At 38.0% G+C, this 16,743-nt stretch overlaps 1 protein-coding gene across 2 annotated transcripts in view; it reads left to right on the top strand.

Moving 5' to 3' along the window:
• The window catches only part of LOC5568531 (cadherin-23), a 94,263-nt gene that overhangs the window by 11,162 nt on the left and 66,358 nt on the right, over positions 1-16,743 (top strand). For both annotated transcript variants that reach the window (XM_021852100.1, XM_021852096.1), the window contains exons 2-4: positions 11,630-11,765; positions 11,836-12,038; positions 12,168-13,814. In XM_021852100.1, coding sequence (XP_021707792.1) covers positions 11,630-11,765; positions 11,836-12,038; positions 12,168-13,814 — 1,986 coding nt within the window. The remainder of the gene's footprint in view (positions 1-11,629; positions 11,766-11,835; positions 12,039-12,167; positions 13,815-16,743) is intronic.

Below are 16,743 nucleotides of genomic sequence, written 5' to 3'. Positions count from 1 at the left end.
GAGCATGTCGGTCCTCCAAGGAACACGGAATATCTTCAAAACCAGATCACCAATGATTATTATCGATACGGATTCTCAAATTAGAAGAGTTTTTTGAGATCTTGTGAAAAATGGTGCAAAAATATCGAGAAACAAAAAAGGTATCGCGATTTGAATATTTTTAACGGTAAAAAATTAGGCTCCCGGTAGAGGGGTTAATCACGATTTTTTTTTACAAATACTGAAGGTACGTGTGAACTCGCTAATAAAAGACATATCTTGCAAACCTCTTTTCGAGGGGCCCCCAAATCCACCTCCGCACCGGGCCCCCAAAACTCTAGCTACGCCACTGAAGTCTAATTCAAATCCAATCCAAATCCAATTCTGAACCAATTTAAATCAAATCCAATCCAATTAAAATCCAGTCCGCATCCGGTGTAGATTCAATCTAAATACAATCGAGCTCCAACCAAAATTTAATTCAAATTCAAACCAATTCCGATACAAATAAATTCCAATTTCAGTCCAAATCTTATCCAATCCAAAAACAATCTAATCCAAACTCAATCCACAGGTAATACATATCTAATCCAAATCCGATATAAATTCAATATAAATACAATCCAACTCTAAGCAAAATCCATACAAATCCAATCCAAATCGAATTCAGTCCAAAACTAATCCAATTTGTTTTTTTTTAACATTATTAACTCCAATCCAAATTCAATTGAATTCTATTCAAATCCAATCCATATCAAATCATGGATAAGGAATCTAAACTAAATCTTATTAAAATACAATCCATATCAAGTTGAAGTCCAAATTCAAATCTAATCGAGATCCAACACAAACTCCATCTTAATTCATTCAACATCTTACTCAACTTCAACACAAATCAAATCCAAGTTTAATACGAATCTTATCTTAGTTCAAATTTATTAATATCCAACTCCAATCCAAATCCAATCTAAATTCAGTTCACATCCCCAATACAAATCCGATCGAAATCCAATCCAAATCTAATTCAATGCAATCCAAGCCAAATCCAATACAATTCAAACTCAATCCAAATCAAATGCAAACTCAATCCTATTTCTGTTCATTTTTTTTTAAACTTCACCAACTCCATTCCAAATTCAATTGACTTCAATTTCAATACATTCCATGTCAAATCCAATCCTACACCAATCCAAATTCAATTCAATTTCAATCCAAGAAAAACCCGAAATCAAATCCAGATCAGATGTACATTAGATTTTGTCAAACGAATTCAATCATTTCATAGCATTTTCATTATTTTATTGTAAGTAGCTTCAATTTCGTCATTTATTTAGCTCCACAATGTCCGTTTTCCCCATTCTTTTTTGTTCGACCACATCTATTTTTTTTTTGCTTTATATCATGTCTGTTTCGCTCATTCTTGAATTTTTTTAGCCAGCCACATCTATTTTTTCCGTTTTTCATCTATTTTTTGTTAGCCAGATCATATATTTTTTTGGCTTTTTTTATCATCTCTTTCTTGTTTTAGCTACATTTATTTTTTTAGCTCCATATCATGTCCATTTTCCTCTTTATTTTTCGGCCACATTTATTTTTTTGGCTTTTTTTCTCATGTCTGTTTTTTTTGCCACATCTTTTTTTTTTGCTTCCGTCTCCTCAATCATGTTTTTAGGTAATTATTTTTATTCCTGCTTTGCAAATTTGCTGTTCTTCAATCAAAGAATTTACACGGGTTCAGCTACCGGCTGCACCATGTCGTATTTTGCTGAGGATGTTAAGCATCCTCAGCCAAAACCGTCACCGCAACACGTCCGTTGCTCTAAACTATAACCGATTGACTGATTCATTTTTTTCCCTGCGATCGTTGCATAGTCAGACTTCTGATCGGCTCTCTGTTTGAAGCCGTCACTCGCGCACACACTCTCTCGTTCTGTTCTTTACCGAGTGAGAGAGATAGCTTCTTACAACCCAATGTCTACACAGATTTGAGTAACTCTCCCGCTGAAGCCTTTATCTAACGTGATGCCCAACCGAACGCAGCCCAAAGCGTTGTTATTGAAAATGTCCTATTTTCAAATAATGAATACCGATTTCATTTATTTAAGATCTAACTTAAATGTTCGTTATAGCTTCAATATATAATCAAACTGTCAACATTATTATAGTTATGAATCCATTACCACACTCGCGTCCGTCCGTCAAGATGCTCCCATCCTTATCCCGGCACATTTCAGCTCGCGGCACGAAGCCTTTGCGGGATGTGTTGAGCTTCTGATAGAACTTCCGCGTTTCTTGAGAACGGTACAGCAGCTCCATCTCTTGGCATTCCACCTCTTCCAGGCGGCGCTTTTTGACCCGGAATAGGCGGGTTTGCTGTTTCCGCTTCAGTCTGTATCGTTCCACGTTTTGCCGCGTACCATGCTGCAGCATTGCAGCCTGCGCTGCATTCTTCTCCTCTAAAACCTCCTGGCACTCCTCGTCGAACCAATCGTTTCTTGAGCTCCGTTCCACATATCCGACAACGCTTTCGGCAGCGTTGTTAATGGCTGCTTTGACTGTCCTCCAGCAGTCCTCAAGAGGGGCCCTATCGTGCTCGCCCTCATCCGGCAACGCTGCCTCAAGATGCTGCGCGTACGCATTGGCGACATCCTGTTGTTTCATGACATGTGCTATTTCTGGTTGATAGATCGCCTCTAGTTTAGTCGATTTGCCAAATTTCAGCTTTTTATTTTATTAAAAAGTCATATGAATAAATAAGTTTACGCAAAAAATTTGCTCCCTTGCACCAATAGTTGCCGTCGTGTTCCAGAAGTGGATCAACGGATTGAAGCAGTTTTGAAAATAGATGTATAAAAATGAAGAAAAGTCTCAGAGATGATCTTTATGCTTCATTCGAAAGATATTAGTTGCTGTTCCGAGGGAAAAATGTATGTAAAAATTTACCATTTTATGTAAAATTCCTTGTATCATTCCCGAACGTCTACTACTGGAGCACTAGCGCAACTACTGGAACACGTGTACCAATAGTGGATCAAGCGATTTTATGTTAAAAAAATAATTTTATCACTCTTTTTATATTTCTCCCATATTGTAGAGGTTGAAATCTTTCTGTTGACGCCGAAAGATCTCTGTTAAGGCTTTTCGTTATTTTGGTATGATTTTTTATAGCTTAGGTAGTGTACTAATGGCACAGGCACCCTTTTTGAATGCCCTCAATGTGATTCATGAAAATTTATTTTCTATCTATCTAATCATTTTTACAATTTACTACAAATTACAAACAGGCTTCGTTCTTGGTGCAGAGGCCTGTATCATCTGCAAACAAACATTTTTTGACATCCCCCAAGTAACTCTGATAAGGTAAATGTGAATATATTGTACAAAATTGCTCCTAGAATGCAGTCTTGGGAAACACCTGCTCTGACAGGATGTATATCATGCATGGAGGTTTGACAATCAACCTGAAGTGTACGATTTGATGGATAATTTTTAATGATTTTAACAATTTATGTTAATTTTTTTTTTAATTTTACGATCAAAACTTTCTGGCATGGACACAATTCTGTACATTCTAGTGCTTCTTTCACCCTGTGTCAATTTTTACAAAGTACCGTAAAACGGGGTAACTTTGATAGTTTTTTCGAAGAAAACTTCAATATTTATGCATGCTGATGCAAAGAATTACAATTTATATTTTTTAAACAAGTACTGACATCCTAGCTATCGATTGCACTTGATGGATTGCCAAAAGATTTATGCTGAATGGATATATAATTTTTCATATAATCGAAAGTCGGCTTTCTGTTTTGGGGTAACTTTGATAATGGAGTATAAATCGAACAAGATAGAATGAATTACCGCAGACAGACGTTTAAGCAGCAACAAATTTATTCAAAATTCCTGTGTAAATTCTACCGTGGTGCCACCTAGGGAGCAAATTGCTGCAGTACAGTGACAGTTCGTAAAGGCACGTGGCTTCATCTTCTCGCTTACCACCCAGTTCACCACCCACTGAACAAAAATATCAAAACTATCACTTTAAAAATAATTCACACAATTGTGATACTTTCACGCCAATTTCTTTTACATGAGTAACGATCATTCAAGGGTATTATTCTAGCATGAATCTGTGAATAAATTGAATGCCAACTTGTGGTAAAAATTTCAAAGGATTTAGTTAACTTTTACATGAGAAATTAGATGCAAAAGGGAACATCACCCACCCAGCGCAAAAAAGAGGTGCATAGTTTTTAGCGTTGAGCACGTCGGCTGTGGGAGCGGTTGTTTGTCATGCTGTCAACGAAATGTGATCGGGGTGGTGGCGGGACGCATACGCCACTAACGCCATCTGTTAGCTTATTGCCACTTGGCGATTTGTGGCGGCCATGTTTTTACACAAGTGGCTGAGTCTAACTTAAACGTCTGTCTGCGGAATTACGGAACATTTATAGGGCGTTGCATACTTGTAGGCGTTTAACGCTATATGGAAATTTCTGACTTAAATTACAAAAATGGTCCCAGTTTGTGAAAATGGTTTCCGCTAAGAGATTTGAGACCGAATTCATGTTCTACTATAACTAGGCTGTCATGGGTAAGTGACGAACTCATTATGACTTTATCAAATAGTGGTCGTAGAACAGATTGTTTGTAAGCGTTGCAAAAATGCTAAAATCTTGTAAATTTTTAATATTTGCATAAAAATCCTCAAATGCACTTGATTCCAACGAAAATAGCTTTGACATGCAGTGTCATACTAATACTCTTTACTTTTGCATTCGTTTTTCTTAACTGATTGACAGAAACTTCGTTATTTCGTTTAATATGTTGGGGGTCTTGCACTATCAAAGTTACCCCGTTTTACGGTACTCTATAAAGAGTTCTCACCCGATTAAATCTTTCGAGGATTACTAAATCGCAGTTGTAGAAAAAAGAGAGCTCTGTCGGACAACGCACTTCTTCTTCTTCTCATTCTTCTTAACATTACGTATTCAATAGGACAAAGCCTGCTTCTCAGCTAAGTGTTCTTATGAGCACTTCCACAGTTATTAACTGAAAGCTTTCTTTGCCAAAGTTGCCATTTCCGCATTCGTTTATAGTGTGGCAGGTACGATGATACTCTATGCCCAGAGAAGTCAAGGAAATTTCTATTACGAAAAGATTCTGGACCGACCGGGAATCGAACCCATACACCTTCAGCATGGCTGTGTTTTATAGTCGCGGACTTTAACCACTCGGCTAAGAAGGTCGGACAACGCATATGTATCTCTATATGCAAACCCGTCCTGCATTTATAACCTATTTGTAAGGCTCCCTTGTTTCGATGGTAGGGTTGTTCCAACGGATATTCTCAGCGCATCCTTTGCACGCCCAGTGTTTGTAGGGCAATTAGGACTCAGGATTCTGCCATTCTGACACTCTTTGTTCGCTTACCAAGTCGCATGGTCCCTTTCATGATCCTATTACTGGATGATCGGCGCCTGAGGACCTACGGATCCAACGATGTGGATGCTTGGGCTTGGGCTTTTTCCAATGCCCAATTGTCTTGCAAGGCAATGGTGTTAGTGCTATCTTCTTGAAATTCCATAATTTCTCTAATCAGGGGTTCCAAATTGCCTCTCTGAGGTGAATACCCAACTACCAATTTTAGCGCTATAAGCCAATATTATTTGCTTTCTGTTGTATTACAGTTGAATTGAAGCAGCGAACGCTGCGAAAAATGAAGCCTGTCAAAAATAGAACGATTAGGTACCTAGCGAATACTTGTCTTATAACAGTCGAGGCAAAGCAATGATTGGTATGCATAAGAACTGCCAAACACAGCTTAAAAATAGCTGAGTAGACTCGTCAGATTTGTTGGTAAAAAGATTGAATAAAAGCTTTCGTTCGTATGTACAGCGCATTTACTCAACATAAAGCTGTATGAAGAAAGTTTCGAGAATGATTACATCTTCACTAAAATAACTTGGGATATTAGGGTGGTTCAAAAATTGTTTTTGCTCTACATCGCTCATTTGGTTCTAGATCAAATTCAGAGTGTCCTTCCAAAATTTGAGGACATTTGAATGAAAATTGAGAATGCACAAACGCTTACTATGGAAAAATCAAGTAATTATTTCAATCTGGCATAGTGTTGGCCCACTTGCTCTTGAGGGTTAGAGCAATGCTGATACTGTCAGATATATTTGTCAGGTACAACTTTGCCGAAGACCGTATTCCAATCGGACATCTAAGTCAATGATTTATAATCAATCGGAAATTCTTCAACGCTGCTCATTTATCTTCTGAACAGGCAACATTGCTACAACTGGCGCAAAAGATAGTACTCAAATCATGGCTACTATGTTTTACTGCACTCTACTGCACTGCTACTCGGCAAGCCTCGTAGGATAAATTTACGACTCGTGCTGTAAAATCATCATTCTGCAACTTTTTCCGTAAACTACTATTTTGCAATTCAGTTACATAACGGCCTACTTTTTATTAAGGGAATGACCAAAATAACGGCCTACTTTTCTTGCCGATACCAACAGTGCTGAAAGTGTTTCTTTTCAGCACTAATGACAGTATCGAAAAGTAACACCTTTCAGTACTGTTCTGGGAGTTCTCAAATCGATGTCGGATCACCTCCATACGTCATTTGTTGAATTCCTCAATGATTCTGATTCTACATCCATTTGATGAACCTCATTGAGTTGGATTAGGATCTTAGAATCAGAAACTAGTTGACCGTGAGAGATTCTGAGTCTTGAAAAAGTAGGACAGGCAATAAAATTTGTGAGTTCACTGTCAAATAAAGACGGTAGCGTTCTGTGGCGGTTCGTGTATACTTGTAGGTAGGTATTTCAGCACATGAATAGCTTACAATATGGTAGAAAATTGTAAGCGGCGTCTTACCTGGTCTGTCTTTCAAAGTAGAATCAGTAGTAGAAAATTCGTGACAGCCATTGCACAGCCTATCTGATTCAGAAATACGGAGTTGATACAACGCATGGATGCCCATGTGGATTTTCTTGAAATGTCTCCAAAAATCCAACTTCAACGGCATCTTTCAACATTGCAAAAATTGTTGCATGCAACTCGTTGCAAAACTCGATTTTTTAGCTCTCGGCAAGCCTTGTTGGATAAATGTACAACTCGTGCTGAAAAAAATCATCATTTTGCAACTTGTTGCATAAATAATAACTATTTTACAATTCGATTGCATAGCGGCCTACTTTTCCTACCGATTCCAACAGTGCTGAAAAGTGTTACTTTTCATCTCTAATAACAGTATCCAAAAGTACCACTTTTCAGTACTGTTTTGGGAATTATCAAAACGACGTCGGATTACATCCATACGTCATTTATTGAATTGCTCTGAATTTCTCAGTGACTTAGTTAACTAAATTGTGATTCTACATCTATTTGGCGAACCGGAATCAGAAGCTAGTTAACCGTGAGTGATTCTGAGTCTTGCGGATGTAGAGGTGCAGTAGAATTTGTGAGCTCACTAAAACTACCGTAGCGTTATGAGGCGGTTCGTACACTGATAGGCAAAATAAAGTGCCCTCCTTACCAGTTCTCGAATTTCTCTCATTGATTTCGTTCAAATTAAAGTTAACACACTTAAATCTCTTTTGATATTTTATTTTTGATATTCTTTTAATTTTTTTTTTTTAGGCACTCCGTGCACTTGGCCACTACTATGCCGATTATCATATTGTTGTAGAATCTATTTTTATCCTTATTGCTATCTCTCTCATACCGTGCAGGTAGAGGAGAGAGCTGCCGTTGGTCCAATCCATATCCATATAGCCGTAGTCCATTGGTGTGCGGTGGTTCATTTTGCCATGTTTCCGTATCGTGTGAGGCAACAGCCTACAAAGAGGGTCAGTTTGTCTCAGTCACCATCTGATACTGACGAAGGTTGGATGTGTTCTTCCCCAATACACGGTCCTTTGTGCGGCGTCTTCTGGTGGCTGGACGGAGTTTTTGTGTGGGGGGATAGGGAATCGAACCCTTGACCTTCCGCTTGCGAAGCGAAAGCGTAACCTCGAGGCTACGGCACCCCCTGTTTCTTTTAAAGTTGTACTTGCGAAATTTTGATAACAAAATAATTTTACTCAAAGAAAAAGAAAATCGATATTGAAAAAAAAAATAGTGACAAAAAAAAGTGCCCACTTCCTTCTTGGCCCCAGAAAAGATGATTTAAGAAAAATAAAAAGCAATTTAATAATTAATGTGTCCTCCTTTGGCCTTAAGGACTTGCTGGAGGCGCTTCGGCATGCTTTTCGCCAGGTTTTGTAGGTGTTGTGGATCTAGTTCTTCCCAGGCGCGCTCCAAGGCTTCAAAATAATTATTTTTGTAGGTAACACCAGTTTTGTCAAGCCTGGCATCGAGAATCGCCCACAAATTCTCGATGGGGTTGAGGTCTGGGCTTTGTGGAGGCCATTCCAGCGGTTTAATCCGACAAGGCCGGAAGAAAGACTTGGTCTTCTTGCCAGTATGCTTCGGGTCGTTGTTCTAGAGAATTATGAATTTCTCTTCAAGGCCCGTCTGGATCAGCAAAACCTCCAGATTTTCCCAGATCCCCCCCCAAGATGTTGATGTAGGAATCTGCCGTCATTATTCCGTCAATTTTCACGAGGCTTCCTACTGCACCCCATGAAAAACACCCCCAGACCATCACATTTCATCACATCACACCTCCATGCTTCACCGCTCCTTGTCACTATTTTTTTTTCAATGCAAATTGATTTTCATTTTCTTTGAGTAAAATTATTTTTTTATCAAAATTTCGCAAGTGCAACTTTAAAAGAATATCAAAAATAAAATATCAAAAAAGATTTAAGTGTGTTAACTTTAATTTGAACCAAATCAATGAGTGAAATTCGAAAACTGGTAAGGAGGGCACTTTATTTTGCCTATCAGGTATATACTTATGTGCAAGGCGAGTTCAGCCGCTATAGAGTACAATGAACCCGCCTTGCTTGTGTGTAGGTAATTTAGTACATGAATAACTAACAATATGGTAGAAAACTGCAAGCAAGGTCTGTCTTTGAAAGTAGAATAAGGATTGAAAGTGTGAAAATTTGTGACAGTCATTCCACAGCCTACCTGATTGAGAAATAGTGAGTTGCTACTACGCATGGATGCCCATGTGGATTTCATTGAAATATGTATGTTCTCCAAGAAATAATACAACTTTAACGGCATTTTTCGTAATTGCAAAAAATATTGTATGCAACTCGTTGCAAAACTCGATTTTTTCAGCACTCGTCGTATTTATCCAACTCGGAGAGCCTCGTTGGATAAATGTACGACTCGTGTTGAAAAAATCATCATTTTTAAACTTGTTGCATAAATAACTATTTAAGCATTATAAATGGATTGTACCCCGTTTGGCATAAAGTCGTTTGGCATAAGGTCGTTTGGCATAAAGCCGTTTGGCATAATGGTCGTTTGGCATAATGGCCGTTTGGCATAATGGTCATTTGGCATAATGGTCGTTTGGCATAATGATTGACTTAGAATGAATATCGGCATTTTTTAAGCTTTTACAGAGATCAACACCATTGAGCCCATAGCAAACAAATTTGGTAGGTTTTCAATAAGCATGGTGTTCGTTCAGAGATTTTCCAAGCTATGAATGTCAAAAATTGTTGTGACATTAGCGAGCATAACTAAATAAAACTCGTAATGGGTCTCGTGGAAGATCTTTTCGGAATGATAATTTTTTCTACATCTCAGAACATAGAGTATCTTTGAGCTTGTTGCGATATACATATTTGAAAATATAAAATTGGCAAAGAAAGTTCGCAGTAGAATATTTCGCTGCAAATCAAGCTCTGTCCCAATTCGGACGTAACACTTGATGAAAATTACTTGATAAAAGAAAAGAAAATTTATTTGCATAATATTTAAAACTCTAATCCAAAGACCAGCATAATGCAAAAATAGCCTATATACGAAAGCATATAATTTTACGTTCAAAATGATTGAGGCTCTAACGCAAAAAAAATGTTTCCGCGGCATAACTCAAATGAACAACACATTCAAAAAAAGTGTGGAAAACCTTCTGAATGATTCAATATAAATTTTAATTTTTGAAGTGTACGTCAAAAACACCATCTATTAAGGGAAATAAGATCATATATTCAAAAGAAAACAAAAAATATGTTGAATATTGGCAGGTTCTAAAGTAATTATCATTCTCACAGCGCGTCTAGCAAGAATTGATAATACAGCAAAATATAAAAACAATTTACATTTAACTTCACTAAATAATAAAAATTTAAAACAGTATAAATATAAAGAACAGCCTATTTTTAAAAGAAGGCAAAATTTATGATTCAACCAATAGAAGATTGGACGCCAAAAACAATCGCGGCACAATATAACGAAAAGTCATCGAGAATTGCGTTCAGAACATCGGTTCCCCGAATGCCAGTTCCCCAAATGATCGATTTCCCCGAAAAGTGGTGCAATTTAAATAGAAGCTATAATAGTCTTTAGTGGCTGGATAATGAACGGAAAAAACGATAAGCAATCAAAAGAAGGAGGTATTCTGATATTCTTGGCTATACACATGTTGGCAAAAATTCTGAGGACGGTAAAACTCGAAAGAACCGCCAATTGAATAAAGAAGGGTGCATATTAGATGGTTAGTTCGTTCACTACCTTGAAATGTATAAAGTTACGACAATTATGAGTGTCAAAAACTTTTCAGGGACGTGGGCTAATCGGGGAAACGGGATATTCAGGGAACTGGCATTAGGCGGTATCCATTTATTACGTAACGCTAAAATTTGAAATTCTTGACCACCTCACCCCCCCCCCTCCGTAACGCTTTTTGTATGAAAAATTTCAAATTTTTGTATGAGCCGTAACGCTGTAGCCTACTCCCTCCCTCCCCCTAGAGCGTTACGTAATTTGTGGATGCCGCCTTAAGAGAAACGACATTCGGGGAAAAGTAACACAACCCATCGAAGTTACTGCAGTAATCGATTTCTCTTTTCGCCAATAACTTGAGTAGTTCAATGTTATCGATTGCCGCTCTTCTGTCAGTTGGAAACAAAAAATATCTACAACATAGCTCCAAAGACCAGCCTATGTATAAAAGAAGGTGAAATTTATTTTAAATTTTAAATTCACACTCTTTATACTTTTAATTATGGTTATATCATGTTTAGAGAAAAAAACATAGAATGTTGGAAAGAAGGGTAAATTTGTGCTAAATATATCAAAATCTTCAGTGCAAGAAAATATTCCTATAGCGAAACTCAAAAGGAGCATTAATATTGGAAGGGTAATTTCTGGATAAATAATAAAATACTATTGGCAATAACTTTCCTAATATGCCTTAGTTTATTCAAGAGCATATGATTGTTGAATAAAGTGTCATTTTGTTTCAATTGACTCCAAAACAAGCCTGATGCCATCAGAAAGATTCATTAAAAACGTAAAAACGAATGTCATCTTAAGAAATTCTTGGTTTAAGACTCATTATGCCAATCGACTATTATGCCAAACGACCATTATGCCAAACGACTTTATGCCAAATGACCATTATGCCAAACGACTTTATGCCAAACGGATTTATGCCAAACGACTTTATGCCAAATGACCTACCACCTTATAAATGTATTCAAAATGTTTTCCCATATTTCAGGGAAGAACTAACACCGGAACTGCTGCATTACTAGTAAAGGTCAAAGATGTCGAAGATCAACCTCCAGAGTTTATTGTGGCATCAACAGTAATACGAGTGCCGGAAGATGCTCCGATCGGAACAACTGTAACTCAAGGTTCTAATTCTGTCAACGTTTATTTTTTGTATTGTGAAAAATGCATTTAATTTTATTTATTTGATTCCAGTAAAAGCCATCGATGGCGACCGAGGCGTGAACAACCGCATAAGGTATTCCATATCTCGAAACATCAGCAGTCCGTTCAGAATCGATGGAAGTCTGGGCACCATTTCTACCACGATGAAATTGGATCGAGAGGATGCCAGAAATCGAGCGAATGCAGCATATATCTTAGAAATTGTAGCAACGGAACAGAACTCAAAAATTAAGGTGATAAATTTATGATGTATATTTTGTGGATTTCGGTTAAGTTAGTCTAAAAGTAGAGTGAAAAGGATCCTTTTTAACATTCGCTGCTCTTTTTAAATTGAATACTTCATATCTTGTTTCCTTTTGCAGCCAACGCCATCGGTTCGAACAGAAATCACCATAATTATAACGGATGTGAATGATGAAACTCCAACGTTCAGAAGTCACTCGTACGAAAGTGAAATCAATGAAAATGCACAAGAAAACACTCCAGTATCGTTTCTCGGCTTTTCCCGGAATGAAGTGTTTGATTACGACCAAGGGCATAACGGTACATTTGATCTCTATTTAGAGCCAAATAATGGACTATTCGAAATAACTCCCAGTAGAGCAGTGAACGAAGCCACTTTCGTTTTGCGTGTGAAGGATTCAACTTTGCTGGACTACGAGAAAGTGAAGTCAATGAATTTCACAATTCATGCCAGGGAGATTGCTCCAGAGGGAAAGCATAGCATGGCAACGATTGTCGTCCACATCAGAGATCAAAACGACAATTTTCCCGAATTCTCGAAAGCGTCATACGAGTGCTATCTGCCAGAGAACAGTGGGGTAGGGGCTTTGCTGACTCAAATCCAAGCGGTTGATGTCGATTCAGGCGATTTTGGAACGAGTGGCATCCGATTCATAAGTCTATCGGGAAGTATAGCGGACTTGTTGGCATTGAATCCGTTGACTGGAGTCATAACCATTAAGGCACCAGGAGGGCATGCCTTAGATCGAGAGCTAGTTCAGAAGCATTATCTCACAATCGAAGCGAGGGATAATCTAGGACGTGGAAATCGTAACTCTGTACAATTGGTCGTACATATTCTTGATGTCAATGATAATGCTCCAGTGTTCTTACAAAGTATGTACGAAGCTCGTCTGATGGAGAACAAGCTATCTTTTGAGACACCGCTTGTTTTAGAGGCAAGAGACGCTGATTTGAATGGGACCAAAAACAGTGAAATTAAATTCGAAATTGTTGAGGGACAATTCAAAGATAATTTCACTATAGATGCTAAGTCAGGCAAGCTAGTTCCTCTTACACCCATTGATTTTGAGCTTCTGACCAGTGGAACGTTCAATATAAGACCGATTTTCCTGACTGTGTTGGCATCGGACAGTGGAGTGCCTAAACTAAGTACAAAAGTACCGGTTACCATACACGTACAAGACGTGAACGATCATCCTCCGCAATTTTTGCATTCAGTTTACACGCAGTCTGTTCCAGAGAATTTGCCAAGTGGTAGTCCTATTTTGGAAGTGAAGGCCATTGACAAAGACGGATCATCACCGAATAATTTCATCGTTTATCGTATTCAAAGCGGAGCAAGTGACAAGTTTGTCATCAGCCCTGATACCGGTATTATTTCTGTAGCTACTGGCGCTAGCTTGGACCCGGATATGACAGACCCTAAAACGACAGAATACTTCCTTAATGTGTTAGCCCTCGATGGTGGAATCGGCGAACAACAGTTGCAAAGCTTTTGCAGAGTGAACATATCAATTAAGGATGTGAATAACAAATCGCCATACTTTTTGGAACCAGGAACCATATCAATCCGGGAAAATACTCCGGTCGGGACGTATGCGTATCGACTGCTGGCTAATGATCTTGACAAAGAGCCCATTCTTCGCTACTACATGGACAGCAACACTTCAGAGGCTCGATCGGAAGAAGGGGCACTGGTGAAATTAAGCGAATATGACTATTTAACAGCATTTATGTTGAATTCCACTGATGGATTGATACGGGTAAGTAATGTAGAAGCCATTTGTACAGAACAGCTGATTTCTTTTCACTGAATCTTGCACTGAAATTAACAAAAATACAAGTTATACTTATGAAATTTAGTTAAGATCATTCGCAAAGTAAACATCTGGTCCTCGGCAACCGGGCTACACGAAAACCAATTTGGTATTCGCCGATGAAGGACTCCTTGACTGGTATCAGTCTGTTAAACAGGCTAATGGCTGTGTAATTGGTACAGTCCAGTCTGTGTATTTTCTTATAGCTTGGGCGTATGAGGTCATAGAGGTCTACAAGCAAAGTGCCACGAATACCAACGCACGATCAATCTTACACAAGTCGATTTCATCAGAATGAAAACGTATCGATGTTTGTTTGACGTTCTAGGGTTTCAGTGCTAGTAATGGACCCTCTAGTAGCTGGTTTGAATATATTTTATGGATTCGAGTACATACTCCTATTTCTAGAGCAAAATGTTTTATAATATGATGAAAATGGCTTGTTTTCTACATATTTGTACATAAAAACTTTTAGTTAATCTAAGATTTCACCAGAAAAAAATCAAAAATAAAATCATCCTCCAATTCCAATTATGGACCCCATTTCCATTAATGGACCCGGGTCCATAATGCGTATTATGGACCCGGGTCCATAATACGCACATGAAGAAGCTGGATGTAAAAAAGATTCTTAATGTTTCAAAAATTCGTTACGCATTCGTTATCTACCTAACTGTTGTTATTAATTTACATAACTGTCCCATGTAAAATATAATATACATGAAAAATGGACAATAAAGCGTTGAATGGTAGCTGGGGTGTTTAGACAACACTTAGTATCATAGGCGTTTGTGCTGATTGTCGCATTCATATTTGTTCAATTACATGTTCTTCCTCTTTCTGGCTTTTCGCCTCAACTGGAGAGCCTGCTTCTATGCCTGGTGATCTTATGAGCACTTCTACCGTTATTAACTGAAAGCTTTTTTCTGCCAATTGACAATTTTTACATTTGTATGTTGTGTGGCAATGTGACATAATAGATTATTAATTATTCTAGATATTTAAACACGATTTAGTTAATCAAATCGACTAACAAATTGCTTATTAAGAGTGCTCTTTAACTTTGTAAGTCGAGTTTATTGACTGTTGTAGTTTAATTTGTCTAGAACCCGACGTATAGTAAATATAGCCTATTCGATACGATATTTTAGGAATGTATCAAGTTAATAGATAATAATAATAATAATAACCAGCTCTTGCTATGGTTCTCTAACTCGGTATCAAGATATCAAATATCGAATATGGAGAGTTGATTGCAGGCGTAGATTCTTTTCTTCAATTTTATAAAAAAAATGTTTGACCAATACATGTACCACCACGCGTTTGTTACTTTATTTAATCGTTTTTTTTTTTTCAAATTCAAATACATTCAACCGTTACTGCGTTACTAGTTCAACAATTCTTCAAAGCAGCATCATTTTCAATACTCTTCAAGCGCATCAATTTCTCTTCCAATTTTGTGATAGCTGACAACTTCTTCAACTCCGCTTTCTTTATTCGTTCGTTTCGTTTTTCTTCAGATTTTCTCTGCTTCTCCAAACGAATGTTCTCCTTTTCCACTTGTTTCGCCTGATGGAGCTCCAGCCGCTTTTTGGATGTAAGTACAGGAGGACTTTTGGCTTGCTTGAATTTATTCCGCTTCTTTGTTGGCGTCGGTGGCTCATCAAAAATAGATGTTGATGTTTTGGCAATCATGTTTTCTGCGACTCCACTTTCAACCGACTGTTGGCTTACGTTGCATTCATTCTCGCTGATCGAATCAACGGTGGCTTGGTGGGTTTCGTAACCAGAATCTTCCTTACTTTCGATTCCTATGCCACTGCACATTGTCTCATCCTGCTGAAATGGTTTTGGAAAATCGTCCACGTTATCTGCATACACTATTTCCGATTGCTCGATTATGCTTGATTAAAAGAATAATTCATAATTATCAATATTTGGTAATTATTCAAATTTGATTTTCATATTGTTTTTAAACTTACCGACAAAAATCGTTACGATCTAAATCAGTCAGTTGCTGTTGACTTATAATTGTGGTCTGCATGCTCTCGGACGCTGAAGACACCTGATCCAATGATTTTTGCTTTGTATCTACCGTATCAGTTTGAGTTGATTTGTCGCTGCTACCATCTGATCCATAGTCAAGGGAACTGCTGCTCTGGTCAAACGTGATAGAGTTGTTGATGTTTTGAAATTCAAGCTCCTCGTCACATAATGGCTCACGTACTGCAGCTTCTTCCGGTTCAGACAATGTTGCCTCATCAGGAATATTGCGCTGATCAAACGGTGCTAGTATCGTTTTATATATAAGACAAACAGCCTTCTCAGTCTCAGTCGCAAAATCGTCAGGATCGACCAATCGATACAACGCTGCCTTTCTAATTGAAACTGTATTGACTGCGTTTTGAATGTCACGGCAAGATATCAGGACGCTTTCTTCAACTTTCTTGGATGCTCTTGATGATGATGGTTGGTCGTCTTGTTTGCCTGCGATGCATTTTGTATAGTCGACGGCATCAGCGTCGAATGGATAAAGACCACACACTCTAAAACCGTTGATAACGGTTTGTGGTTTGAAGGATGCTCTTATTGCCAAGTTCAATATGTCGCCAAATTGGTCCAGCCTAATGACTTTCCCGGGATGTTCTGTTTGCCATATGCGAACCTGTGGTAATTTTAAATCAATCATTTGAAATGGATTATTAGGAAAAGAAATAATAAAAATGTACCTGATTAGTCCAGCTTGCTTTAAGCGATCGAAATATTGCCACATCAGCTGGTTGTAAGATATGTGTTGAGTTGGCGTACAGTGATATGAGTATTATGTCCAATTTTATGCACTCTTCAGCAATTTCGAAAGGGGTGTGGCTTCGGT

The sequence above is a fragment of the Aedes aegypti genome, chromosome 1 (assembly GCF_002204515.2).
Source record: "Aedes aegypti strain LVP_AGWG chromosome 1, AaegL5.0 Primary Assembly, whole genome shotgun sequence".
Classification (NCBI taxonomy): domain Eukaryota; kingdom Metazoa; phylum Arthropoda; class Insecta; order Diptera; family Culicidae; genus Aedes; species Aedes aegypti.
The sequence above is the reverse complement of the archived record's forward strand: the minus strand, read 5'-3'. Positions and strand labels throughout refer to the sequence as shown.